Source organism: Gorilla gorilla, chromosome 10, assembly GCF_029281585.2.
Source record: "Gorilla gorilla gorilla isolate KB3781 chromosome 10, NHGRI_mGorGor1-v2.1_pri, whole genome shotgun sequence".
NCBI lineage: Eukaryota > Metazoa > Chordata > Mammalia > Primates > Hominidae > Gorilla > Gorilla gorilla.
In genome coordinates, this window is record NC_073234.2 from 119737703 (window position 1) to 119765409 (window position 27707).

Consider the following 27707-nt stretch of genomic DNA (forward strand, 5'->3'; position numbering starts at 1 on the left):
GCCTGTAATCCCAGCACTTTGGGAGGCTGAAGTCGGCAGAGCACTTGAGGTCTGGAGTTTGAGACCAGCCTGGCCAATGTGGCAAAACTGCGTCTCTACTAAAAATATAAACAATTAGCTGGGCATGATGGCCCACACTTGTAGTCCCAGCTACTCTTGAGGCTGAGGCACGAGAATAGCTTGAACCCTGGGTTGAGGGGTACGGAGGTTGCAGTGAGCCCAGACTGAGCCACTGCATTCCAGTCTGGGCAACAGGGCGAGACTCTGTCTGGAAAAAAAAAAAAGGAGAGATTATTGAATACCAAAGGGTTGATTTTTATCCTTTGAAATTTAATATTACTTTAGTGTCCTGACTTAAAGGATTAATTGAATTATGACAGAATCAAAAAGAATAAAAAAGTTTTCTCTTTGATAAGATATGGGAGTTTGGAGGGAAATGTGATAAGACTCTTAAAATCCTGTCTAAATGAATAGTCAGTGAATTTTTTCCGTAAAAGGCCAGATGGTAAATATTTTAGGATTCTTGGGGCATAGGGTCTCTAGTAGCTACTTAACTCTGCTCATGTAGTGTGAAAGTAGCACTAGAAAATATCGAAATAAATAAGCATGGCTGTATTTTAATAAAGCTTTATTTACAAAAAGGTGATGGGCTGGATTGGCCCATGGTGCAGTTTGCCAGCCCCTGGCATAAACACTGTTACTAGTGTAGTAACTCCATACTCGGCTACATCAGAATCTCTTGGATTTTCTTACGAACAGAGAATCCTAAGCCTTAATATATCCCAGAAATCAGTAAAATTCAAGTTCGTTTCTAGATAAAGAAGGAAAAAGTTTGTGTATTGTTATTTTAGTTTAAAATTGTCAGGGGATCTGTCTTGTATTATTTAATTGTATTAGTCTTATAAGAGAATATTTAAAGATGAAAAAGTGGCATATGTGCTCAAAATGGAGGATTTGCCCTTTCAGATTGCCTTTTAGAGCTCTGCTCCCTGTATTTCACTTGAGTGGTTATTGAGAAATGATCTTTGCCAGCAGTTGAAAAGCCAAACAAGATTTTGTCTTATTTTCTTATACAGTTAAGCATGATTGGGACAGAATGATAGAAGCTGTACAGAATCACATTGGCTCTTTGAATTGGGGCTACCGAGTAGCTCTGCGGGAGAAAAAAGTCGTCTATGAGAATGCTTACGGGCAATTTATTGGTCCTCACAGGATTAAGGTAATTGTGTGACATCCTGACTAGCTTTTTTTTTTTCTTTTTTCTCTTTTTAAAAGCTTTGGTTAGAAAATGTTAAAGTATTATAATAAAAGTAATAGCCACTGTGACCCAGACTATCCAGTTTGGTGATTTTGCTATCATATCATCCTATGGGGCCTTGTGTGGAGGTATGGTAAAGTGTAAGTATACTGGACCAGACCACCTGGTTTTGAGGCTTGGCTCCAGCACTTACTAGCATTGTGACTTTGAGTAAGTCTGTTAACTACTCAGTCTTAATTTATCCTTTTTACTATATTATTGTCCTCATTATGAGGATGAAATGAGACAATGTAGTGAATGGCCTTTGTTAACTATGAAGTTTACAATTCTGAGGAATGATTACTTAATAACGTTTTCATATTGGTTCCTTTGTAGGCAACAAATAATAAAGGCAAAGAAAAAATTTATTCAGCAGAGAGATTTCTCATTGCCACTGGTGAAAGACCACGTTACTTGGGCATCCCTGGTGACAAAGAATACTGCATCAGCAGGTAAAGAAAAAAAGCAGGGTGGAAAAGAAAAACCCATTGTGGATATTGCTTTGGCATTTGTCTTCAAACCCACTGCGTCAGTTTCTTGGGCTTCAGAAAGATTTCTTTGCCACATTGTGCCCCTCTCTGGGGGCAGGGGTTTGGGAGAAAGAGAAAAAGGAAAAATGATTTTAAAGGAGAACATTTTAAATATTGAAAACTTCAAACATTGGTCATCTTGCTACACAGAGTATCACTAACATACTAATATAGATTTACATTTGTATTCAAAATTTATGCATGTATGAGTATGAAAGTATGTAATAAAACCAAATGGATATTCACAAACATTTTGTAAAATAGGTATGATACATATATACATTTAGATTTTGTAAAATGAGGATCATGTATTACCCTTTAACACTTGCAGAGTGGCTGCTAAAAGAATTAGAGGCTGTCAGGCCATTTAGATTTATCAGAATCTAGACCCTACTCAATGCTGTTTGAATGGTTGCAGTGTCAGTGTAGAAGGACCTCCTGAAACAAGTCAAGCAAGGAGATGTTTTGCTGTGTGGTTTGTTTTTGCCCGTCAAATGGTAACACTGCTGACATTGTTCAGGAGCTTTCAATTATGAAGTCATTAAGACAGAGTGTTGGTAAATGTGTCTTCTTGGATGCTTTTTGCTCGGGAGTTTCTGATTGTGATATAAATTACTCTACTCCTTCAGGCTCTTTTTGGTATATGCTTTTATCCTTTCTCACATGGTGGGAGAGGGAGAGGCAGGTCTCTGGGGCCTTGTTTATGAGGACATTAGCCCCATTAATGAGTGCTCTGCCCTCATGGCCCAATCACCTTCCAAAAGCCCAACCCCTAATATCATTGCCTTGGGGTTTAGGATGTTAATGTGTGCATTTTGGGGATACATAAACATTCAGACAATAGCAGGCTCCCTTCCAATATTTTTTAAAAACTCATTCTCTAACATGCTTTTATGATCTCTGTGTCCCTAGCTCAACTAGAAGACTTTTGTCAGGTTCTACTCCTTATAGGTGGCTTTTATATTATAAGATATTGAAAGTTTTTTTTTTTTTCTGCATCCTTGTCCACATTCTTGATAATAATTGGTGTTTCAGCTGAGGACAAGCAACACAGGTTTTTCCACCTCAGAGAGAGCTGAGTGGTGGCATGAGGATGGAGGTTAGGGTTTGCAAATCTATAATTTGTTCCAAACAGTTCAAAATCATTTAGTGTGAAGATGAATTGGACTAACTGACTAATATCAGAAGTTACACAGTTTGCTCTGTTTAGCTATGGGTAGCTTGAGCTACTCCCAAAGCAACTGAGTGGCAAGAAAGGGTATCTAAGAATTATAAAAACTTCTCATGTATTATGTTGTGTATCTAGTAGAATGTTTATCATCTTGAAAGTATGTTCTTGTCAAAGTAAAAATGTGTACTTGGATTTAGTAATTATTCATATAGGAACTTTTTTTTCCTTCTTTCTTCCTTTTTTTTTTTTTTTTTCCCAGTGATGATCTTTTCTCCTTGCCTTACTGCCCGGGTAAGACCCTTGTTGTCGGAGCATCCTATGTCGCTTTGGAGTGCGCTGGATTTCTTGCTGGTATTGGTTTAGACGTCACTGTTATGGTTAGGTCCATTCTTCTTAGAGGATTTGACCAGGACATGGCCAACAAAATTGGTGAACACATGGAAGAACATGGCATCAAGTTTATAAGACAGTTTGTACCAATTAAAGTAAGTGGGTTTGCCTGTAGGTTTGTTGATTCTACATTCACGGTAAAAGGCAAAAAGAGAGTTGAGTTGGTGGTAGAAGCATCCTTTCAGCATTATAAACCATCAGGAATGCTGATTCCCCTACTGTTGTATACTGGTATATAAACTTGTACCTCCCTACCATCTAAACACCTATATAGCTTTGTTCTTATTTATAGATTAATAATCTCTTCCTTTGTCAACTTTCTAAATTTTGGTTTTCTTCTCTTCTGTTTAATGCTTTCGTTTATGCATTCCTTTGTCATCTTTGGTCTGTTAATACTTTGTTTCTTCATATGCACCAGAGATTTAAATAAGAGTTCAACACTAGGCCACACCTGCACTCCCTGGCTCCCCACAGGACATTTCCCCTTGGTATATGATAACATAAACACTACATACCTCTGGCATCCCTGAAAGTGATTATCTCATTTATTTATGTGTGCTAACCTTTTTCGCTCTTTTAATCTTTTGAAAAGAGCTAATACTATGCCAAGTCACACCTGGGATTTGTTACCATTATCACAAATGTTTTCATATATAAGAGTGACAAAATTGAACACTTAGTGTGTGTGTGTCTCAGACTAATAGATAATTTTCTCTAGTGCAGGGGAAATGGTGGGACTATTTTGTTAAAGTTAAGGAATTATAGTTGTGTTTTTTTTTTTTTTTTTTTTCATCAGTGGGTTGACTTGAGTTGTGTATGTGACTCTGGAGCTCCTAATGCTGATAGATAAGAATATGAACTTTGGGATCAGAACGACCTGAATTCAGATAATATTCTGCCAGTTTCTTGCCTATGACTTTGGAAGAGTTACCTCTCTGAACCCGTTTCTTCTGTAAAATGAGGTTGAAAATAGCATCTAACAATTCTTGTGAGGATTGCATTAGCCAACACTTATAAAGTAATTAGAAAAGTACCTGGTAGAGAGTAAGTTTAAAGTGAATCATCTCATAATATTGCTATGAAGATTAAGGCACAAATTTCCTGGAAGCTGTCAGTGCTTGATTACTGTAGCTGTTTTTTATTTTTACCTTTTTTTTTTTTTTTTTTTTTTTTTTTGAGATAGAGTTTCGCTCTGTCACCCAGGCTGGAGTGCAGTAGCCCAATCTCGGCTGACTGCAACCTCTGCCTCCCAAGTTCAAGCGATTCTGGTGCCTCAGCCTCCTGAGTAACTGGGGCCACAGGTACGCGCCACCACACCCGGCTAATTTTTATATTTTTAGTAGAGAGGGCTTTCACCATGTTGGCCAGGCTGGTCTTGAACTCCTGACCTCAAGTGGTCCTCCCAGTGCAGCGTCCCAAAGTGCTGAGATTACAGGCTTGAGCCACTGCGCCTGGCCTGTAGCTGTTTTTTAGAGTAGAGGTATATATGCTATATTTGCATTAGAGCTATGATTCGTAAACAACAGCTGTATGTATATGCTGTACTGATAGAAAGTAACATCTTCCTATATACAATTTTTTAACATTTGGGGAGTTGTGGACCTTTTGAAAACCTGGTGGACTATTCCTAGTAAAATAGGGTTACCAGAGTATCTGATTCCCACAGCTGGGTATTAAACTCTTGCTGTATTATAAAGTGACCGAATGGAAGGAACCTTCTGTGGAGAGTGGGGAGAGGGTACATTTTGGACAGAGAATGTAGTATGTGTACAAAGGCTCTGTGAGGAGAAATATTGTTCTAGATACCAAAAAGGCCTGACTGAAGTACAAAAGTGAATAAGGGTGGAGGTGGGATGAGGCCCTTATCATTTCCAAACAAATCTTAAGCAATGGGCCAATTAAGCTCTTTTCCAAGGATTAGAACATTTTGATTAAAATTAAACAAGAAAGACTTTTCCAGTATGTTCAGAGAGGCTTATTTAACTATATAAGAAGGAAAGGGAATTCAGGAAGGAAATTTTTATTATTTATTGATGTCAAATAAAATAACCCTGGATAGTTTCCCAGGTGGGTTTCGTTTTTTTTTTGTTTTTTTTTTTTTTGTTTTTTTTTTTTCTTTTTTGAGATGGAGTCTTGCTCTGTCACCTAGGTTGGAGTGCAGTGGCGTGATCTTGGCTCACTGCAAGCTCCGCCTCCCGGGTTCACGCCATTCTTCTGCCTCAGCCTTCTGAGTAGCTGGGACTACAGGCGCCCGCCACCACGCCCGGCTAATTTTTGTATTTTTAGTAGAGACGGGGTTTCACTGTGTTGGTCAGGCTGGTCTCGATCTCCTGACCTCGTGATCCTCCCGCCTCGGCCTCCCAAAGTGCTGGGATTACAGGCGTGCGCCACCGCGCCCGACCCCAGGTGGGTTTCTAAGTCATTATACCTAGTCTGTAGGTTGTTGTTGACATCTATTTTTAGTGGGTTGGTATATTTATTCTCCTCTGCCATCACTTAAGTATCAGGGCTTGCTCATTTCTTTCTGCATCCTTAACAACTGAAAACACCCCCTGGTTCTGATAAACACCCACATCTCCTTGCCCACTCCGATTTTTAAGACTTTGTGACTGTTACCCATATCACTATGGTCCTGCTCTAATATAATCTATCCTTTGTTGTCAATGAAAGCTGAGCATCTGTAGTCAAAAGAGAATCTCTGAATTTGGGCAACAGTTGCCCTCCATGGGATTAATGATTCTGGGTGAATCACAAGATAGAAACCTGGGAAAAGCAGTAAGTCATTGGTTTGATTTTAGGGATGGTAGTGTGCTTTCTGTAGCTTGCTTTTCCCCCCCATTTTTCTCTGAATTTTATTGTTTGAGAACTCTTTGAAAGAAAGCCCCTCTAGCAGACAACATTGAGCAGCGAAAAAGAAGGAGATAATCATTTATCATCCTAATAATGTTAAGTGAGGGAGATGGGACATAAAAGACTTTTCAAGCACGATTTTATATTTTAACTTTGGGTTAACCAGATGGAAGGGGAAGGTAGAGAATCCAACTTGATAAATGTCTTTATTTCACAGTAAAACTTTATCACTCTTACAGGTTGAACAAATTGAAGCGGGGACACCAGGCCGACTCAGAGTAGTAGCTCAGTCCACCAATAGTGAGGAAATCATTGAAGGAGAATATAATACGGTAAGGAATGGGCCCAGGTTAATACTTTATCAGAAAGCAAATAACGTGCTTATTGGGTATCTTATAGGAACTTAAAATGGCTCTTAGTGATTTCCAAATGTACTGGTTCTATGCCAATTCTTAGACATCTCAATAACTTACGATATTAAAATTTGTTTTGGCGGCCAGGTGTGTTAGCTCACGCCTGTAATCCCAGCACTTTGGGAGGCCAAGGCAGGCAGATCACGAGGTCAGGAGATCGGGACCATCCTGGCCAACGTGGTGAAACCCCGACTCTACTAAAAATACAAAAATTAGCCGGGCGTGGTGGCATGCGCCTGTAGTCCCAGCTATTCGGGACGTTGAGGCAGGAGAATGGCTTGAACCCAGGAGGCGTAGGTTGCAGTGAGCCGAGATTGTGCCACTGCACTCCAGCCTGGGTGACAGAGCGAGACTCCATCTCAAAAAAAAAAAAAAAAAAAAATTGTTTTGGTAAAGGGATGGCTTCAGATTTTTTCCACTGTAACTTAAAGTATTATTAGTCAAATGGCTATACAAAGGCAACAGAATTTTTAAATGAGCCAGAATTTCTGTCCCGTGTTCTTTCCTTTCATCTCCCCACGCAACCACTTAAAAAATAATTTAGTTACAGACTATGATGTCATTGTCTTTAAACTTGGATAGGTTTATTAAGACATTATGAATTCTCTTTTTCCTAATCAGAAGTGGAAAATAATTTCTACTATATCATATATGTTCAAAGGATTTTTTTTCTGAAGATTTTAATTTATTTAAACTCTTGCATTACTTTCTTACTGAAATATTTATTTCCAAGTTTGAAAAATGAATCAGATTAGCTTAATAAGCAGAGAAAAATATGATTAGGTAATAAATGCAAAGACTTTTTGTTATTAGTCACTAATATATTAATAATTTTTCAGGTGTTGCTGGCAATAGGAAGAGATGCTTGCACAAGAAAAATTGGCTTAGAAACCGTAGGGGTGAAGATAAATGAAAAGTAAGAAAAAAATCTTTATTATGTCATATTTGTGGTTTTTTTGGTTTTTTTTGTTTTTTTTTTGAGATGGAGTTTCTCTCTTGTCTCCCAGGCTGAAGTACAATGGCACGATCTCGGCTCACTGCAACCTCCGTACCCTGGGATCAAGCCATTCTCCTGCCTCAGCCTCCTATGTAGCTGGGATTACAGGCATGCACCACCACACACGGCTAATTTTTGTATTTTTAGTAGAGATGGGGTTTCGCCATGTTGGTCAGGCTGGTGTCGAACTCCTGACCTCAGGTGATCCACCTGCCTTGGCCTCCCAAAGTGCTGGGATTACATGTGTGAGCCACTGTGCCTGGCCCATTATGTCATATTTAATACTATTTCAGTTATTTACAGCATTGGTCAATTATAGAATTTTAGTTTTTTGTTGGTATGTTTGTTTTTTTGAGACAGAGTCTCGCTCTGTCACCCAGGCTGGAGTGTAGTAGTGCAATCTCATGTCACTGCCACCTCTGCTTCCTGGGTTCAAGCGATTCTTGTGCCTCAGCCTCCCTGATAGCTGGATTACAGGCGCCTGCCATCACACCTATAATCATGCTGGCCAGGCTGGTCTCCATCTTTTGGCCTCTAGTGATCTACCCACATCAGCCTCCCAAAGTTTTGGGATTACAGGTGTGAGCCACTGTGCCTGGCCGAATTTTAGATTTTTTAAACCTAATTTTTACCATAGTTGAGCTCTTCAGCTATGAAGAAATGAAACTTTTCTTCCAGTGCCATTCACATTAGTGTTTCCTGTTTGTTTTCTTTTATCCATTTTGAGGGGAGTTATAATTTAGAATCCTCACTCTTAACCACTGTGTTGGAGTTCTTCCATTCTCAGATTTCTTAGAGTTTTCTTATTTCTTTGATTTTCAGAACAGTGGACAGAATTGTCATGATAAGATTTTTGTTCCTTTGAGCTGTTCTGTTTTATTTTTAATACATTAGAACATTGCCCTCAGCTAGAGTCACAATTTTGGGCTTCCCTGGAAAAACAGAAGATTTTGTTCTCCTTAATTAATAATGGTAATTAATGATGATTTTTAACTGAATAAAATTGCAGGACTGGAAAAATACCTGTCACAGATGAAGAACAGACCAATGTGCCTTACATCTATGCCATTGGCGATATATTGGAGGATAAGGTGGAGCTCACCCCAGTTGCAATCCAGGCAGGAAGATTGCTGGCTCAGAGGCTCTATGCAGGTTCCACCGTCAAGGTGAGTGTTGTGCTTGTTGCCCATTAGATACTGTTGTCAGTAATACTCCCAGTTCCTTATTTAGGGGGCAGTTGGGAAGTTTCGCAGATCTTGAATAATTTAGTTATTTTGGTGATGGCATCCTAGATGTCCTTTATTAGTTGTATTCCAGACAAGATATTATTAAGGCTGCTGTACATTGTGACTTTATTATGAAGATTGACACTCCACCAGGCACAGTGGCTCATGCCTGTAATCCCAATACTTTGGGAGGCTGAGGCAGGCAGATCACCAGGTCAGGAGTTCAAGACCAGCCTGGCCAACATGGCGAAACCCCATCTCTACTAAAAATACAAAAATTAGCTGGGCATGGTGGTGCATGCCTGTAATCCCAGCTACTCAGGAGGCTGAGGCAGGAGAATTGCTTGAACGGGGAACCGGGAGGCAGAGGTTGCAGTGAGCCAAGATCATGCCACTCTACTCCTGCCATGGCTACAGAGCGAGACACCACCAAAAAAAAAAAAATTAAAAAAAAAAAAAAAAGAAAATTGACATCTTGGATTCACACTATGAATAAAAAGAGCTTGATTAATCAAGTTTCAGCACTATTGTTGAATAGTGTACTTTATATCCATATACTCTAAACAGTTGTATTTTATGTCAATTTCATCATTACCAATATAAATAAAATGTTCTAAGTCTTTTTATGGCACTTATCTGGGCTATAAAAGGACTTGAGGATTTAGGTAATGGTGTCAGTGTACAAAGTAGCTTAAACCACTATTCAGGCCTTATTACCCAGTCCTTAGAAAATATCTGTCTTAGAGGCCAGGTACGTTGGCTCGTGCCTGTAATCCCAGCACTTTGGGGGGCTGATGCGGGCAGATCACGAGGTCAGGAGATCGAGACCATTCTGGCTAACATGGTGAAACCCTGTGTCTACTAAAAATACAAAAAATTAGCCGGGCGTGGTAGTGGCAGGCGCCTGTAGTCCCAGCTACTCTGGAGGCTGAGGCAGGAGAGTGGCCTGAACCCGGGAGGCGGAGCTTGCAGTGAGCCGAGATTGCGCCACTGCACTCCAGCCTGGGCGACAGAGTGAGACTCTGTCTCAAAAAAAAAAAAAAAAAAAGGAAAATATCTGTTTTAGAATGTTGAATATGTTAAATGTTATATTGAATTTTAAAATGATTTTTTAAAAGTCAGTATAGGATGTTAAAACTCTTCAGTATGTTTCATGGGACTAGATGGCCAGAAAAGAATAAAGACAGCTGTTTTTTAAAAAGGTTTCCAGAAACATTAGTTGTAAAGAATTTTGGCATTACCCATTTTCCTTACATTGGTTTCAGTTGGTTACAGTAATGGGAATCTCAAAGAGTGATGCTAGCAAAATTTGTGACCTGGGGTTATTTGGGATGTAGCATAATAAAATCTCATATTTTGAATTAATGGATTGAGGGTTAAAAAAGATTTTGAATGCCAGATTGACTGATTATTGAGGGAATAGCAGTTGGTTTGTATTATTATTTAGAATAAATTTAACAAGACTACCTCTTTGAATTACATCTTGTATGCATTGTTGCAGTTGTTGAGTATCTGGTACCTCAATATAGCTTGAGATTGGATGCACTTAATTTATTCTTAAATTCATATCTCAGTGGTTTCCTTAAAAAAAAAAAAGGCTAAAACATTGAATGGAGTTGTACTTTAAAGTAAGGTACAGCTGGGCAGAGTGGCTCTCACCTGTAACCCAGCACATTGGGAGGCTGAGGCAGGAGGATCACTTGCCCAGGAATTCGAAAGCAGCCTGGGCAACATGGCAAAACCCTATCTCTACAAAATATACAAAAAATGAGATGGGTGAGGTGGTGCGTGCCTCTAGTCCCAGCTACACAGAGAGCTGAGGTGGAAGAATCACCCGAACTTGGGAGGTGAAGGCTGCAGTGAGCTGTGATCACACACTGCAGTCCAGCCTGGGCATCAGAGTAAGACCCTGTCTCCAAAAAAAAAAAAAAAAAAAAAATCATGGATCTTTTTGTTTCCGTTGGACATACTCTTCTCTGTCTCAGCCGTAATCTAGGAAGACCTCTACAGACCTCAAGAACTCTCTTTATGCGTGCAATTCCATCCTTTCTTGTTTTCTGCCTTGCAACTTGAAACCACCTTGGCTTCCAGGAAAGACCCTGGGCTCTGTTTGAGCTCTCCCTCTCTGCACTGAGGCTTAGAAACTGTCTCTGAGCAGTAAGCTGGAGCAGTCACAGGACTCATCTCATTTGTTTCCCTTCCCGCAGGGATCACAGGCTTGCACTGCCTCTTGGTCGATGTCTTAAAAAGTGTTGCTTCATCCCTGTCTGGTTGCCTAGTTGTTTAAAGCAGGAGGGTAAATGTGGTCCCTGATACACCACTGTGGTATAAGTGGTTGTCTGCCTTTACTTTTAAATTAGAATTCCAAGGGTCTATGTATTTTTTTTTTAGAGAAAATGGATTATATTTATTGTTTCTAGAGGGGAGCATATTTTAAAGATTTTATCTCCCTGTTTTAGAGAGTGAGAATTGTACTTCTCTTATTTTAAATGCAGAATGTTACTTTGGATCGCCTCTGTGTATAAGTATAACTGCTAGGCTTTTACTAGATGGCATTATAAACCCTTGGCATTTACATAATATATTTTTTCACAATTCACAGCATATTAAAAGTTCTGAGAAATCTGATAGAGGAACTCATTTATTTGCTTAATCCAGTTCTTTACAAGTTCATTTGACTATGGAATCCCCTTGTCATCTATACCTGTTAACATCATACAGTATGCTTTGAAAAATAGTCCTAAGAGTTAACCTTTTTTTCCCCATGGTCTTCTTTGCCATTTTAATGGCTGCATAGTGCAGTTTTACATTAAGGGTGTGAACTATAGAACCACTTCCTAATTGGGATTTTTTTTTTACTTTTTTTTGAGACGAAGACTCACTCTTGTCCCCCAGGCTGGAGTGCAATGGCGTGATCTTGGCTCACTGCAACCTCTGCCTCCCGGGTTCAAGCGATTCTCCTGCCTCAGCCTTCCGAGTAGCTGGGATTACAGGCGCCTGCCACCATGCCCAGCTAATTTTTGTATTTTTTAGTAGAGATGGGGTTTCACCATGTTAGCCAGGCTGGTCTCGAACTCCTGACCTCAGGTGATCCACTAGCCTCAGCCTCCCAAAGTGCTCGGATTACAGGTGTGAGCCACTGCGCCCGGCCCTAATTGAGATTTTTAAGCTATTCCAACATTGCCACTATTGAGTACTACAGCTATGTTCAGTTAATACATGTAGCCTTTTCTGTATATCAAACTATTACTATGTTAGTATTGTATATTATAGTAAAATATAGTAATATATCGTATTATATATCTGTATGTTAAATTATAATATCTATAATCTTATTATAGATTTCTAAAGGTGGGATTATTGGGCCAAAAGGATAAAATGTTTTATGGCTGTTAATATGTATTACCTAATTGATGTTTTAAAGAAATCTTTTAATTTTTTATCACTGATAATACAAAACTATCAGATTTGGGTACACCAGTATTATTTTTGGCTGCTTTATTAAGGGGAAAAAAGTGTGTCATTGTTGATAACATCAGTTGGTTGATGGATGGAGAAGCTGCATGAATCTTTTTCTCATAGTCTTACCAGACTTCACACTTCTATCTACTAAACTTTTCAAATAAGTTAATGGTTCTCAATGTAGTAGATTAATTAATTAATATCTCGGATTGAGACTTCACATACTTTGGTAGAAATTTATTACTCTTATTTCCTTTGTCAATTTTGACTTTTTTGAATACCTTTGTTTTTTTAAGTTATAACTTTGCCTATTATAACTCCTTACCTCCATTTTTAAACAGTGTGACTATGAAAATGTTCCAACCACTGTATTTACTCCTTTGGAATATGGTGCTTGTGGCCTTTCTGAGGAGAAAGCTGTGGAGAAGTTTGGGGAAGAAAATATTGAGGTAAGTTCTTTTCCTCTTTTCTCCTATGTTATATCACTACTTTTTTTTCTTCAGAATTTAAAATATATAGAAGACTTAAAAAATAGTACAAAGCATTTCATATACCCATTATCCAGATTCATATATTACTAACATTGTGCCAATTTATTTTATACACTTTTAGTAGTCTCTCATTCTGTGTGTGTGTGTGTGTGTGTGTGTGTGTGTGTGTGTGTGTGTGTGTGTTTCTGTGAATCATTTGAGAGTAAGTTGAATTCTCCTTTACCCCTAAATACTTTATTGTGTATTTCTATGAACAAGGGCATTTTCTTATATAGCCGTAGTGTAGTTACCACTTTCAGGAAATTTGGTATTGGTGTAATATTTTTATCTGATTTAATTTTCATTTTCTAATTCTGTCAGTTGACCCAATCATATTTCCTTTTACTTTTTAAAATCACATTTATTGATTTCTCTTGATTAATTATAGGAAAATGAAAAGAAAAAATAAACATTTTTCACTGCTCCTACCATTAGTACTACTTGTTTCTAGCATTACTCTCTAATTTGTACTAGCTTTTCTGCTCACATTTTATCATGGAGTCAAAGAAAATGCACATGAAATACACTATTTCTGTATACACAAATAATGCCACCCAAAAGGACTGCTGTTTTAAATCATTTTAGGGAAAATTTCCAATAAAACCTTTTGAAAGACCAAATTTGTGAGTAAATCAATTTTTTAAAATAAAAAGCCTATTTTAAATCTCTTAATAATCTTTTTCTTTATTACATGCACTGGTAGTAGCATGTAATATGTTGGTCTATTAGTAACACATTATTAACCTTTTTTTCTGATTATAAGAATAGTATATCTGGCTGGCATGGTGGCTCATGCCTGTAATCTCAGCACTTTGGGAGGCCGAGGTGGGTGGATCACCTGAGGCCGGGAGTTCGAGACCAGCCTGACCAACGTGGAGAAACCCCATCTCTACTAAAAATACAAAATTAGCCAGGAGTGGTGGTGCATGCCTGTAATCCCAGCTACTTGGGAAGCTGAGGCAGGAGAATCGCTTGAACCCGGGAGGCGGAGGTTGCAGTGAGCCAAGATTGTGCCATTGCACTCCAGCCTGGGCAACAAGAGAGAAACTCCATCTCAAAAAAAAAAAAAAAGAAGAAAAAAGAATAGTATATCTTTATTATAGGAAGTTTCAAAATTAGGAAAATATCAAAAAGGAAATTTTAATTCATGAAGAGGTAACTGCTGTTAATATTTTTGTGTATTTCCTTCCAGTTTCTTTTTCTCTAAATATTTTGCTGCGTTTTTATATTTTATGTGTATATATATATGTGTGTGTGATTTTGTGTGAGTATGTATGTCTTAATTTTTTTCAAAGTTTGATGAAGTTACTCACAGTTTTAGGTCCAAGCTTAATATTAATGTTATGTCATGAACATTTCCTGTCTTTAATTCTCTAAAATCTCCATTTAAAAAAATGTGTAATTCTTCTTTTAAGGGGTGCTATACTGTAATTTGTTAAGCCATTCTTTGATTAGGTTGTTTACAGTTTTTCATTATTATAAATAGAATGACAAACATCTTCATAATTCATTGTTTCTCAGTTTATTTTTTGAAGATGGATTTCGTGTGTGAGTGTGTATATACGTGACATACATATATAATTAAAATTTGAAATTTGTAATATATATTTCGTATTTCTTGATAGACAATATTTAAGTTTTTTAAAATTTGCTTTGTTATTATAGAAGTATAATGTGTTTGAGTTGAAGAAACTTTGAAAAATGTAAGGGAAAGAGGAAACAATTACTTATGGAGTTAGAGCTGTAACAGCAATTGTTAGCAATTTGGGGTGATTCCTTTAATTTTTTTCCTATATAATTGTGATACTATGATACTGTACATTAAATTTTGTAACCCATGTTTATTTTTAAAAGTATTTATCACAACATGGAAGAACACTTCTCATAATCAGTTTGCTTGTAAAAGGTAGCGAATCATGTTGAACTGAGGCTAGCAGCTGGAGGAAAAAAAAAATCCATTTAGTCAACCAGGAATTACATTAGTAAGGATGCTGTCGTTCCACCCTTCCTTCCTCCTTTCCTTCCCTGTCTCCTTCCTTCATTGCTTTTAGTGAATAATGCCAAAGGAGGAAATGTCTTTTGGAAGCATTTAGCAAGAGAACTAGATAATTACCTTAATTGATCCTGGCACCTTATTTGTTTCTTGCCCAAGTTGTCATTCACATTGGATAACAAGATAGTATTGAGGTTTGTGTGTGTGTGTGTTTTCAGTGTATGACAGCAGGTAATTAAATGGCTTATTTCTCTCATTCCCTTGCTCTTTTTTGTTATTAGTTAGGGTGTACTATTTTGAGGTAGAGATATACATAATTAAGGGATGAGCTTATAGCAAAAGTGCCTGACAGCAAGGAGTTGAAAGTCATTTACCTTTTGACCAGATTCCTATTTATTCCATGAATTTTATTATTTAATGAAAGTCTACTTATTAAAGAGTCTCTACCGCCTTTCACCATATATGTTTGACAGACTTACTGTTTAAAATAATGGGTCTAAATTTTGCTTTTGTATCTTCTTAGGTTTACCATAGTTACTTTTGGCCATTGGAATGGACAATTCCGTCAAGAGATAACAACAAATGTTATGCAAAAATAATCTGTAATACTAAAGACAATGTAAGTGCAATTCTCAATCCTTTCCAGTAATTTTATTTAGTTGTTGTTTTTTGTTTTTTTTTTTTTTTAGATGGAGGCTTGCTCTGTTGCCCAGGCTGGAGTGCAGTGGCGCAATCTCCGCTCACTGCAACCTCCGCCTCCCGGGTTCAAGTGATTCTCCTGCCTCAGCCTCCCAACTAACTGGGATTACAGACTCACGCCACCACACTGGCTAATTTTTGTAGACGGGGGTTTCACCATGTTGGCCAGGCTGGTCTTGAACACCTGACCTCGTAATCTGCCTGTCTCGGCCTCCCAAGGTGCTGGAATGTACAGGCGTGAGCCACCATACCCGGCTTTAGTTTTTAATATATAGCTTAGTTGGTCACATGGTGCAGATGGCATTCCTTCAGTATTTCGCGTGCCAGTTGTCTCAGCTAATAGATATCAGCAGTTGGCAAGGACCTTGGCTGCACTGCCTGCTGCCCCCTCATCTTCACTGGCACAGGGCCCTACACTTAGTCAACAGGCAGCCAAAACTTACTGAGTGAAGGAACCAAAGGCACAACTTGAGAACTGTCTATGTTTGTGTTTATAGAAGAGGAACAATAAAGTCATCGACTATCTAAATATAATGAATAACAAAAAAGAACAGGAGCAATGCACGTTTGATCCTCAGCAGCTGGCACTACTAAGAAAGAGTTCTTAATTGAGTTCTAAGATTTCATTGCCTGATGCTACATGTAGTGCTAGTCTGGTGTTATTACATGTAAATCTAATGTATTTTAAGTGCTTTTTAGTAGTCCTCCCACAGATATACTTTATTCATACCATAAACCCCCAATTGTCCAGGTGAATAAGAGTACAATATGCAATATATTACAGTCCTTTTTTTTTTTTGAGACGGAGTCTTGCTCTGTTGCCCTGGCTGGAGTGCAGTGGCGTGATCTCGGCTCACTGCAACCTTCGCCTCCAAGGTTCAAGCGATTCTCCTGCCTCAGCCTGCCAAGTAGCTGGGATTACAGGCACCCACAACCATGCCCAGCTATTCTGTATTTTTAGTAGAGACGGGGTTTCACCATGTTGGCCAGGCTGGTCTCGAACTCCTGACCTCAGGTGATCCGTCTGCCTTGGTCTCCCAAAGTGCTGGGATTACAGGTGTGAGCCACCGCGCCCGGCATATTACAGTACTTTTTTAGCAGAAACCTGTGAAAGCCTGTGAGCAAACTCTATACCTCACAGGGTTTTTTCCCATATATATGAAATGAGGGATTGGATAATTCATATTTTTTAAAGTTTTTTGACTGTGGGACACAGGTATATTCATATACACACACTCTCTTTAATATTGACTCTTAAGAAAACTGATCTTTTTAACTTAGCTGACACTTTTTAAAGAAACGATCTCAGTAAAAATATAAATGAAATAAATGAAATTTAAATAAAAATTAAAGAATCTGTATGTTAAAAGCCTAGTAAACTCTGATAATGTTTTAATCTTGAAATTTGAATATAATTAAGCCATGTATCCTATTTGGAAACTACTGCTTTAGGCAGTAGGACAGTTACAGGTTGGTTTTTTGGTAAAACCAAGGGTTTTAGAAAACATTTTCCTGAATCCTCTGCAAAAAAGATTCAAATGAATATACTAGGATAACCCATAATGAGCTACACAGCTAACATAAATAACAATTGTATATATAGTTGTCTTTTTCTTTTTAGGCAAATTTTCTCAAAAGTTTATTTATATGAGTATACATTAGATATCACTTTTACTGCAGACAAAAGGAGAAAACGTCAGCCATTCTCACTGGCAGTATATTAACTGCCCCTGTCTCACTGAGAGAGACTTTAATTGCTCACAGCAGTCAGTGAGACCTTGAAGGTTTCCTTCCTACCAAGCAAATCCATTTTAACCATATGTATTTTGCTCTTTTTTCAATGTTTACATTTGTTCAAATGGCATTGCTAGAATAATGTGGAAAATAATTTTCCTACCAATAAACCTGTCAGTAGTTGAGGTCATAAGTAGGGTGACAGTGTTTTCGGTTATTTTCATAGATAAAGATAGTAATAGAGAAGACGAATATCTGTTACTGCTCTTTTGTCATGAGTAATCTGAGGTAAAAGCTTGTAGAACTTCACTATCCCTGGGGCGTGCTTTATTCATTTTGAATCAGTCACTTGACTTCAGTGTCTAAATGTCCTTGATTCTAAATTGTACTTACAATGTCTATTATCTGCTGGCTTTTGTTCTCTGCTATTTTATTCTTTTTTACATAAAATATTTATAATAAAGATGAAGAAGGTACTCACCATCCAAAGTCAAGGAATGTTAACATTTTTGCTGTATTTGTTTCAGGGCTTTTTTCTTATAAGAGATAAACCATCATATATGCAGTTTATAACAGCTAACAGCTTATATTTATTGAGCACTTACTGTGTACCAGGCACTATAGAGCTCTACAGGTATTAACTTATTTAATCCTTACACAGTCCTGTGAGGTATATGTGCTATTGTTTCCCCCTTTTTATAGATGAGGAAACTGAAGCACATGGAAGTTAAGTAACTGTGCTCAAATCATTTACCTAGGGAAGGGCAGATCTGTACATTTATTCTCACACAATGTAGATACCATGCTATTAACTATTATCTTATGCCTATGCAGTCTTCTGTCTTCCTTCACTTCAAAAGGTAAAACTTTGAAGTCAAAGGGTCTCATGCTTACGTTCTTATGTTTGCCACCTATTTATGAATGCATACACATTATACAGTGTTCGTGGTTTAATTGCAGGTGGCTTCCTCATTATGTAGAACTCTGCAACTTTTTAATAATCTCTTATTTTTTGAGACCCTTTCCACATTATTACCTGGAAATCTATTTTAAGTGCTTTTTAGTAGTTCCTCCTATGGATACACTTTATTCATACCATAAACCTGGAATCGTCAGGGCGAATATGTGTAAGAGTACAATATGCAATATATTACAGTCCTTTGTCAACAGAACAACCTCCTGATTGTTTCCAGGGAGTGATGGAACCTTAGACAAGCTCTGCACCCCACAGCCTGAGTTGCCTCATCTGTTATGACGAGATTGCACTAGATAGTCTAGTCAGAGTCTGCGCTGAAAATCTATCAGCTCAACAGTAGAGTGCATCAGATTTCTCTGCTTTTGGCAGAGGTAGCCAGAGTTTGAGATTTCAAATTTATCCAAAATAATTTCTACACAGGTATTTTAGAGTGCCAGACATTTTTCTTTTGCTTTCAAAAATGTTTTCAGACTTTGCTGGGCACAGTGGCTCACACCTGTAATCCCAGCACTTTGGGAGGCCGAGGTGGGTGAACTGCTTAAGCTCACAAGTTCGGGACCAGTCTAGACAACATGGCAAAACCCCATGTCTATTAAAAACAAAACAAAACAAAAATGTTTTCAGACTTTAATGGTCTTGTGCTGTTTATCCTCAAAACCTTATTTAAAATTACTTTTAAAATTTTATTTGTATTTTATTTTTTAGAGACAGGGTCTTACTTTGTCACCCAGGATAGAGTGCAGTGGTGTGATCATAGCTCACTGCAGCCTCAACCTCCTGGGCTCAAGCATTCCTCCCACCTCAGCCTCCCAAGTAGCTGGGACTACAGATGTGAGCCACCGTGCCCAGCTAATTTTTTTTTTTTTTTTTTCTGTAGGGACAGAGTCTCCCTATGTTGCCAGGTTGGTCTTGAATGCCTGGCCTCAGGTGATTTTCCTGCCTCAGCCTCCCAAAGTGCTGGGATTACAGGCTTGAGCTATGATGCCCAGTCAAAATGACTTTTTAATTTGAATGACTACTCTTAAGGGTCCCAGCTATTACAGATAGTCTCTGTGGAGCTGAGACAATCAAATACAGGACGTGAGGACACGCTGCCCTTTGATAATATTTTCCAGAACATTTTGGTGATTAAAGACTTGTAGGCATCTTTGCCTTTTGTATTTTTTCTCATAAAATGAGTAAACACTTGTAGCTGTCCCTTGTCTCTTTGTTCCTGTTTGAAGTGAACATCATACTCTATGTTTTGGTTCATGTTGGGGAGTCTTTAGCCTAAGTAGCTGTTAGCAGCAGTCATTAAAGTCTCTGGCCGTTTTTCCAGGTGCGGTGGCTCACACCTGTAATCCCAGCACTTTGGGAGGCTGAGGTGCGTGGATCACCTGAGATCAGGCATTCGAGACCAGCCTGGCCAACATGGCGAAACCCCGTCTCTACTAAAAATACAAAAAAATTAGCCGGGCATGGTAGCGCCTGCCTGTAGTCCCAGCTACTCAGGAGGCTGAGGCAAGAGAATCGCTTGAATCCAGGAGGCGGAGGTTGCGGTGAGTGGAGATCGCGCCATTGCACTCCAGCCTGGGCAACAAGAGCAATACTCCATCTCAAAAAAAAAAAAGTCTCTGGTCATTTTCTTTTTTTGAGACGGAGTCTCGCTCTGTCGTCTAGGCTGGAGTGCAGTGGCACGATCTCGGCTCACTGCAAGCTCTGCCTCCTGGGTTCACGCCATTCTCCTGCCTCAGCCTCTCAAGTAGCTGGAACTACAGGCACCCGCCACCACACCTGGCTAATTTTTTGTATTTTTAGTAGAGACGGGGTTTCACTGTGTTAACCAGGATGGTCTCGACCTCCTGACCTCGTGATCCACCTGCCTCGGCCTCCCAAAGTGCTGGAATTACAGGCGTGAGCCACTGCGCCCGGCCAGTCTCTGGTCATTTTTGAGTTGGATTTTTAAGAAACAGACTGGAGAAATGCTCTAAGCTGTGTAGGAAGAGAAGGGGAGAAAAATCAGCTTAATTGCATTATTGTATTTTTTTTTTTTACCTTAGGAACGTGTTGTGGGCTTTCACGTACTGGGTCCAAATGCTGGAGAAGTTACACAGGGCTTTGCAGCTGCGCTGAAATGTGGACTGACCAAAAAGCAGCTGGACAGCACAATTGGAATCCACCCTGTCTGTGCAGAGGTGGGTCATCTACACTTATACAGTTTAAAATGTTTAAAATGTGCCACATAGAAGCACACCACCCAGCTTATACATGGCAGATGTAGGACCCTGAGTTTGATAATGATTCCTCAAAAGAGGGCCTTGTCTCTAAAAATTAGTTTTCGTCTTTCAATATTGATTGCTCATGGTATGAACTGGAGGCTTCCGTCATGTCGTTAAGTAGTAAAAATTATGAGAGTGATTTATAGAGCTGTGCCTTAAATATTTTATTTATCATATCTTCTAAATTATTTTCATGGCAATCAGTTAATAATGGAAGAGCTTCAATCTTAGTTATTCCACAGCTATCTTGAGGCTAATTGATACTGTCTGCCTCTTCAGCTTATGGTATCAGTGAATGAGATTTGAAAATGATGCTTTCAAAAGATCAAATGACAGTAGAACTAGAAATTGACCAATCTAGGCCTCTGGGTGTCAGTGTTTCTTCGCTACCAGTGATCATCCAAGAGTTGAATATTGTAATACTTAACTGCATAGGAATGGTAAGCCAAAAATGTGTTTATATTGGAGAACTTGGGAAGGTGTGGGAGGAGGCACGTCATACTATACCAGCTTATATATGGAGTTGAAAATTGCAGTGATTATCTGTTGTAGCCAGTGGCTTCCAAGGTGTACATTGCACTTGCAAACACGCACACACACACATATGCACATTCTTGCCAGATTTCATGCAGCAGCTCCATGACTGGTTGTTCTGTCTGTTCATGGTTGCCTTTGTACAACTGAACTCATTGCTGAGTATGTAATGTCAGCTTTAAGACCTGGAAAAACATTTTAGCTTTCTTTTGCTTTGTCGTCTCTGTGATCGAGAATCCTCCTCTATTAATAGGCACCTGGCTGGGATATAAGCCTAAAATATTAACATGTTGAGAGATTAGGGCATCATTTCTTTCTTTCATTTATAGAAAGCTGTTGTTTTTGTGACGGAAATAGAATTAAGCTTCAAAAAAATATAAAAACTGAAGTCTTGATTAATGCCTTTAATGTGCGATAGATCTTTTATTCAGTGTAATGACTCAAACTGCCTGTGTTGGGAAGGAGCCAATTAACTTTGCTTTCTTGAGTACATTAGTTTCCCAGGGCTACTGTAACAAAGTACCACAAACTGGGTGGCTTAAAAATAGCAGATATTTCCTCTCTCTCAGTTCTGGAGGCAAAAAGTCCAAACTAAAGATATCAGCAGGACCAAGCTCCCTCCAAAGGCACTAGGGAAGAATCCTCCCTTGCCTCTTCTTCTGTCTTCTGGTAGCAATGGCAATCCTTGGCGTTCCTTGGCTTGCAGATGTATCACTTTAATCTCTACCCCCCCTTCACATGGCCTCATCCCTTGTGTGTCTGTGTCCAAATTTCCCTCCTCTTTCTTATAAAGAAACTCCAGTCATTGGATTAGGACCCACTCTAATCCAACATGATCTCATTTTCACTTGATTACATCTGCAAATACCCTATTTCCAAATTCACAAATACTGGGGGTTAGGACTTGATCATGCCTTTTAGGGTTATGGGGACACAATTCAACCCACAATAGTGAGTATATTTAAAAATGTGGATGCCATTTCAAGATACTCACAAGCTTCAATAACCATTTTTGATAGGGACGAAGGAAAAGACGATTTTATTGTCTTTTGTATATGAGTGTCTAATTTTTTGTCTGAATTCAGCTCTCAGTGGGCTTGTTGAAAGACTGCTGTGTGCTGGCCTCTGACCCCCTCAGGAGGCTATTGTGCTGTGATCCAGCAGCAGCGTACACGGCAGCATCTGGCAGGGTGACTGCCAGCTGAGCAGAAGGATGCAGTGAGGACACAGGACGTCTCCTGAAGCCCATGGCTATGGGGAGGTCAGCCAAAGGCCTGTTTTCTTTGGTATGCCTGGCACATTTGAGGCTGTGCATCTCCATCTGTTGGTCCTCTTATGATGTTGAAGCTCAGAGGCTGAATGTTCTGGTGCTTTGATAGGACTCTGATATTTTGTTTTCCCCAAGCTGTTGGCTGATTAAGAAGATAAAAAAAATTGGGTGAAATCGCACTCTGTGAACACACTTGTCAAGCTGTGTGCACAGTGCCGTGCTGGACACTGGGGACACAGCAGGGATTTGAGATAAGCTTAGGAGGAGAGGAGGCAGCTAGGTGATGTGCCAGTTAACAATTCTGCCTGACGGGTCCTAGGATCAGGGTAGATATAAAGTGCTGGAGGCACTGGGGTGCCACCTTTGTGGTCTTTGCCTCAGGGATTCTTGTGATCTGTTTTTTTACTCACAGAGCACTTCTGACCCCAGATTTGTGGGGGTTTTGCTCACACGACCAATTCTCCAGCTTTCTAGATACCAGCTGGGTGTCTAGAAACAACCAATTGTCTGGAACAACCAATTCTCCAGCTTTCTAGACACCAGCTGGGTGACCTATAATGTAACTCAATTCTGATACCAGCTGCCTGGAGTTAGCATCAGATCCTACAAGGGCTCATTCCCATAAGACTGCCTCCGCTGCAGAGGCCAGTGTCAAGCCCAGGCCTCCTGTACTTCTGACCTACCAGCTATAAAGTCAAGGGGTTCCCATGATAAATTGCTAGCATGGCTCAAAGAACTCAGGAATAAACTTTACTTATATTTACTTGTTTATTATAAAGGTTGCAACTCAGGAACAGCCAAATGGAAGAGATACACAGGGCAAGGTGGTTGTGGGGAGGCAGGGAACAACAGAGCCTCCATGTCCTCTCTAGGTGTGGCATCTTCCCAGCACCTTGATATTCACCAACCTAGAAGTTCTCCAAACCCCTCATTTAGGGGTGTTTATAGAGGTCCCATTATGTAGGCATGATTGATTAATCATTGACCATTGGTAATTACCCAATCTCCTGCTCCCTCCCCAGATGTAGGGGACCAGAACTGGGGCTAAAAATTCTACCTCTGCTGACATGGTTGGTTCCTCTGGCAACCAGCCGCCATCTTGAAGCTATCTAGGGCCCCACCAAGAGTCACATTATTAGCATAAGCTCAGGTGTGGTTGAAAGGGGCTCATTATGAATAGCAAAAGATGCTCATCTCACTAGTGTCACTCGGGAAATTCCAAGGGTTTTAGAAGCTCCCTTGCCAGGAACCAGGGACAGGATGGAAGACCAAATACATATTTCTTATCATTTCACAATATCGTAGGATGTTGGGGCAGGATGATTCTGGAGGGAGTTCTTACCTAAGACTAGAACAATGTGTGGGTGTTAGCTAGTGAGAGAACACTGTACAAAAGGCCTGGGTGGGAAAGCGGATGGCTCATTCAAGGAACTGAAGAAGACCCTCAATATTGGCATAGCTTAAAGAGCTTAGAGAGTTAAAAATATATATTTATTTTTTATTTTTTTGTATATATATCCTGGAGAAACAGGTGGGTAAGTGATGGTCTTGTAAACTAAGGAAGGGTATTTTGACTGCCTTTGGGGCATTGTGATTCAGCCAAAAGGTCTAAAGCAGGGAGTAATATGATCAGGTACATTGTTCAGAAACATTCCTCCAGCTGCACCGTGGAAGTGGGACTGAGCGAGCAAGTGAAGTGGCAGATCCAGTTATGTGGCTGGTGAGGTGCATGAGAGGAGATGATAGTGGCCGGAGGTGTGGCAGTGGAAATGGAGTGACACGGTTGTATTTGAGGGCAGAGTTGATAGTACTTGCCAGCCGGCTGGGAATGGGAAGAGGGAGAGCTGAAGACCACTCAGGTTTGTGTCCTGCAGCAGGAAGTAATAGCGAGAGCAGACTCAAGGTGACAGCAAGGACGAAACCACTGATGTGTGTGAGGGCCTGCTGTGTGCTGGGTACTGTGTCCCTGCCTGTTGACTAACTTAGTCGTTGTGAGCACCCCATGTGGTGGATGCGGTAGTATATCTATTTGACAGACGAGGAAACCAAGGACGAAGAGGTTGAGTAACTTGCCCATGGTTACCCAGCCTGGTCATGGCCGAGCTGGGATTCAAACCCAGGCAGTCCAGACCCCAAAGCACCACATTGTGCAGCTGATACTTCATCTCCACAGACTGTCCTACCATATTTGGCATAGAATTTAAAAATGGAAATGATTCTTGGTAGCAACACGAATGTAGTGGAGACACACAGACCTGGGTTGTAATCTCACTCAGCCAATTCCTCTCAGTGAGACCTGGCCATACCACCCAGGTTTTCAGAAGCTTAGTTTCCCCATTAAATAAAGTAAGAGGCCAGGCGTGGTGGCTCACTCCTATAATCCCAGCACTTTGGGAGCCTGAGGCGAGTGGATCACTTGAAGCCCGGAGTTTGAGACCAGCCTGGCCACATAGCAAAACCCCATCTCTACCAAAAATAACAAAAAATTAACTGTGCATGGTGGCATATGCCTGTAATCCCAGCTACGTTGGAGACCGAGGCACAAGAATCACTTAAACCCAGGAGGCAGAGGTTGTACTGAGCCAAGATCACGCCACTGCACTCTAGCCTGGGCGACAGTGAGACCCTGTCTCAAAAAAAAAAAAATAAAACAAAATGGCCTGGCTCAGTGGCTCACGCCTGTAATCCCAGCACTTTAGGAGGCCAAGGTGGGCAGATCATCTGAGGTCAGGAGTTCAAGACCAGCCTGGCCAACATGGCAAAACCTTGTCTCTACTAAAAATACGAAAATGGCCTGGTGTGGTGGTGCATTCCTGTAGTCCCAGCTACTCGGGAGGCTGAGGCATGAGAATTGCTTGAATCTGGGAGGTGGAGGTTTCAGTGAGCCGAGATCACGACACTGCACTCCAGCCTGGAGCGAGACTCTATCTCAAAGAAAAAAAAAAGTAAAATAAGAGAATATCTAACTGTAGGGTTGATTAAAATGCAACGTGTAAAGTGTGTAGGAGAGTTCCTGGCATTTAATAGATGCCGAATAGCTGCACCTGTTAGCTGTTTTTTCCCCAGGATATTATAGATGTGGCTGTGGCTTGGGAGGGGAGACGATGTGGCTGGACTGAAAGGTCATCATGCCAGTATTTTTAATGGGGGTTGGAGAGAGATACATATTGTGAAAAAGCTCCAGTGATTTTTTTTTTTTTTAAACCCTGGTTGTGAACTACTTGCGTTGATACTGGATTTTGAAAAACCAAAGGCTTTACACTCCTAGTTATGGACATTTTAAAAAATTATTTTTAATTGACACAATAATTGTACATATTTATGGGGTGCATAGTGATGTTTTGAAACACAGAGTTTATAGTGATCAGATTAGGGTAATTAGCCTATCAGTCATCTCAAACATTGACCATTTCTTTGTGTTGAGAACATTCCATATCCTTCTAGCTATTTGAAAGTATGCATTATTGTTTAACTGTAGTTATCCTAAGGTGCTATAGAACATATTCCTCCTATCTAGCTGTAATTTTATATCCCTTAACAAATCTCTCCCTATCTCCTTCTCCCAACCCTTACCAGCCTCTAGTAATCTCTGTTCTACTTTTTACTTCTGTGAGTAAGCTAGCACAGCCACTGTGGACAACAGTATGGAGGTTCCTCAAAAATCTACAAATAGAGCTACCATATGATCCAGCAATCCCACTACTTAACTGGGCATTTATCCCAAGGAAGTCTTTTAGGGGTTCATAGGAGGAGCTCTTTTCTCTGCCAAATGCTGGGTTCTGACTTGGATAGTATTTGGATTTACTACTGGACCCACTGTTCTTATCGTCCAGACATATTCTGTGGGGAATGCGGTTCAGATGTGGTCCACAGAATGTTTGTTATTAGTCCATAATGAAAGAAGGATAGAAACTAAGAAGAAAGTTTAGAAATTTTAACAATAATTTGACAGTGACTGATCTAGTAATAAACAATGGTGTTTTAATTTTACATGCCTTTTAAAATTTCATTTCCCCAGTACATTGCCAGTGAATTTCACAAGTGTTAGTCCAGTGGATGAATTAGAAATAATAATAATTTTTAAACCAGTCCTGAGTACTACTTTAAACTGAGTGCTCAAAAATAGCCGCAGCTCCAGAGCCAGCTGTGGTAGGCTGGCACAGTGACTCACTTTGGTAAAAATCCTGGGCAATTGAGAGCAGTCTTTGACTCTGAGGAGTAATTACTTACAAAAGTTGACAAATTCCTTAGCAAAGTAATTTCCAAAGGGAATTACTAGAATTCTAGAATTGCTGTAAGAGGAGAGGCTCTTGTTTTGACTGACGTCCTGTGTGAGAGGGATTCTCAGCGCCTGGGGCATTAGCAATGCATTTGCCTTATTCAGTGTGAGATGGGGTTGGTGGTCATTTATTCTGAACACCTGAGCCGCAGTCATTGAGTAGGAAACGGATTACACATAATTATGAGTAGTAATTTCAACTAATCAAGTTCACTTGTAGAGGAGAAAAACAATAGTTCAAGAGGAAAGCATTTGAAAATACTTCCTTGTAATGTCTTAAAATGAATTTTAGTGCCAAATATTAAAAGTTTTTGTGTTTTTTGTTTGTTTTTAATTTAATAGTCAGTATAATCCCACTCTAAAGTGAGGGAGCCTTCTGCGGCTGGAAGTGGTGGGGACAGATAAGAGTATGTGAGGTGGAGAGCCTCCAGCAGCTCCTGACCCTTGTACGAGTCCTGTGTGTTGGGATGGAAGGGCATGGAGGCTGCCCTTTCTGCTCATTTTTAAAAAATACGTGTTTTTATAAAAATTCTAAAACAGTTGTGTACGAATGAAATCTGTCAAAATTGACCCAAGCAGTTTTTTTCATTAATTTGAGATAGGGTTCCTGTCACCCAGGCTGGAGTGCAGTGGTGTGATCTCAGTTCACGGCAGCCTTGACCTTTTTTCAAGCTCAAGCGATGTTCCTGCCTCGGTCTCCTGAGTAGCTGGGACCACAGGCACATGCCACTGTTCCCAGCTAATATATATATATATATATATTTGAGACAGGGTCGCATTATGTTGCCCAGGCTGGTCTCAAACTCCTGGGCTCAAGCAATCCTCCCGCCTTGGCCTCCCAAAGTGCTGGGATTGCAGGTGTGAGCCACGGTGCCTGGCCAGTTTTTTATTTAGACTGATCAACGATGGCAGTTTGGCTTCCTCCATCTTTTTAACATAAGAACAACATCAGTATGAGAAAAAACAGATAAGAGCTCATTTTGGTGGATTTAGTTTTGTATCCACATCTCCTACAAGTTCTATTTCTAAATCAGTTTCTGAGAAATAGAACCCAGGCTTGCAAGTTGATAAGCCTGGAATTTGTTTAAATGTATTCTT

The 27707-nt window shown here is 39.8% G+C and overlaps 1 protein-coding gene across 12 annotated transcripts in view; it reads left to right on the forward strand.

Moving 5' to 3' along the window:
• Positions 1 to 27707, forward strand: part of TXNRD1 (thioredoxin reductase 1) — a 152911-nt gene that overhangs the window by 103044 nt on the left and 22160 nt on the right. For all 12 annotated transcript variants that reach the window (XM_019038709.3, XM_055357859.1, XM_063694264.1 and 9 more), the window contains 9 exons: positions 1077 to 1219; positions 1634 to 1749; positions 3258 to 3483; positions 6478 to 6570; positions 7491 to 7567; positions 8658 to 8814; positions 12678 to 12785; positions 15383 to 15478; positions 20308 to 20442. In XM_019038709.3, the coding sequence (XP_018894254.3) occupies positions 1077 to 1219; positions 1634 to 1749; positions 3258 to 3483; positions 6478 to 6570; positions 7491 to 7567; positions 8658 to 8814; positions 12678 to 12785; positions 15383 to 15478; positions 20308 to 20442 (1151 nt within the window). The remainder of the gene's footprint in view (positions 1 to 1076; positions 1220 to 1633; positions 1750 to 3257; positions 3484 to 6477; positions 6571 to 7490; positions 7568 to 8657; positions 8815 to 12677; positions 12786 to 15382; positions 15479 to 20307; positions 20443 to 27707) is intronic.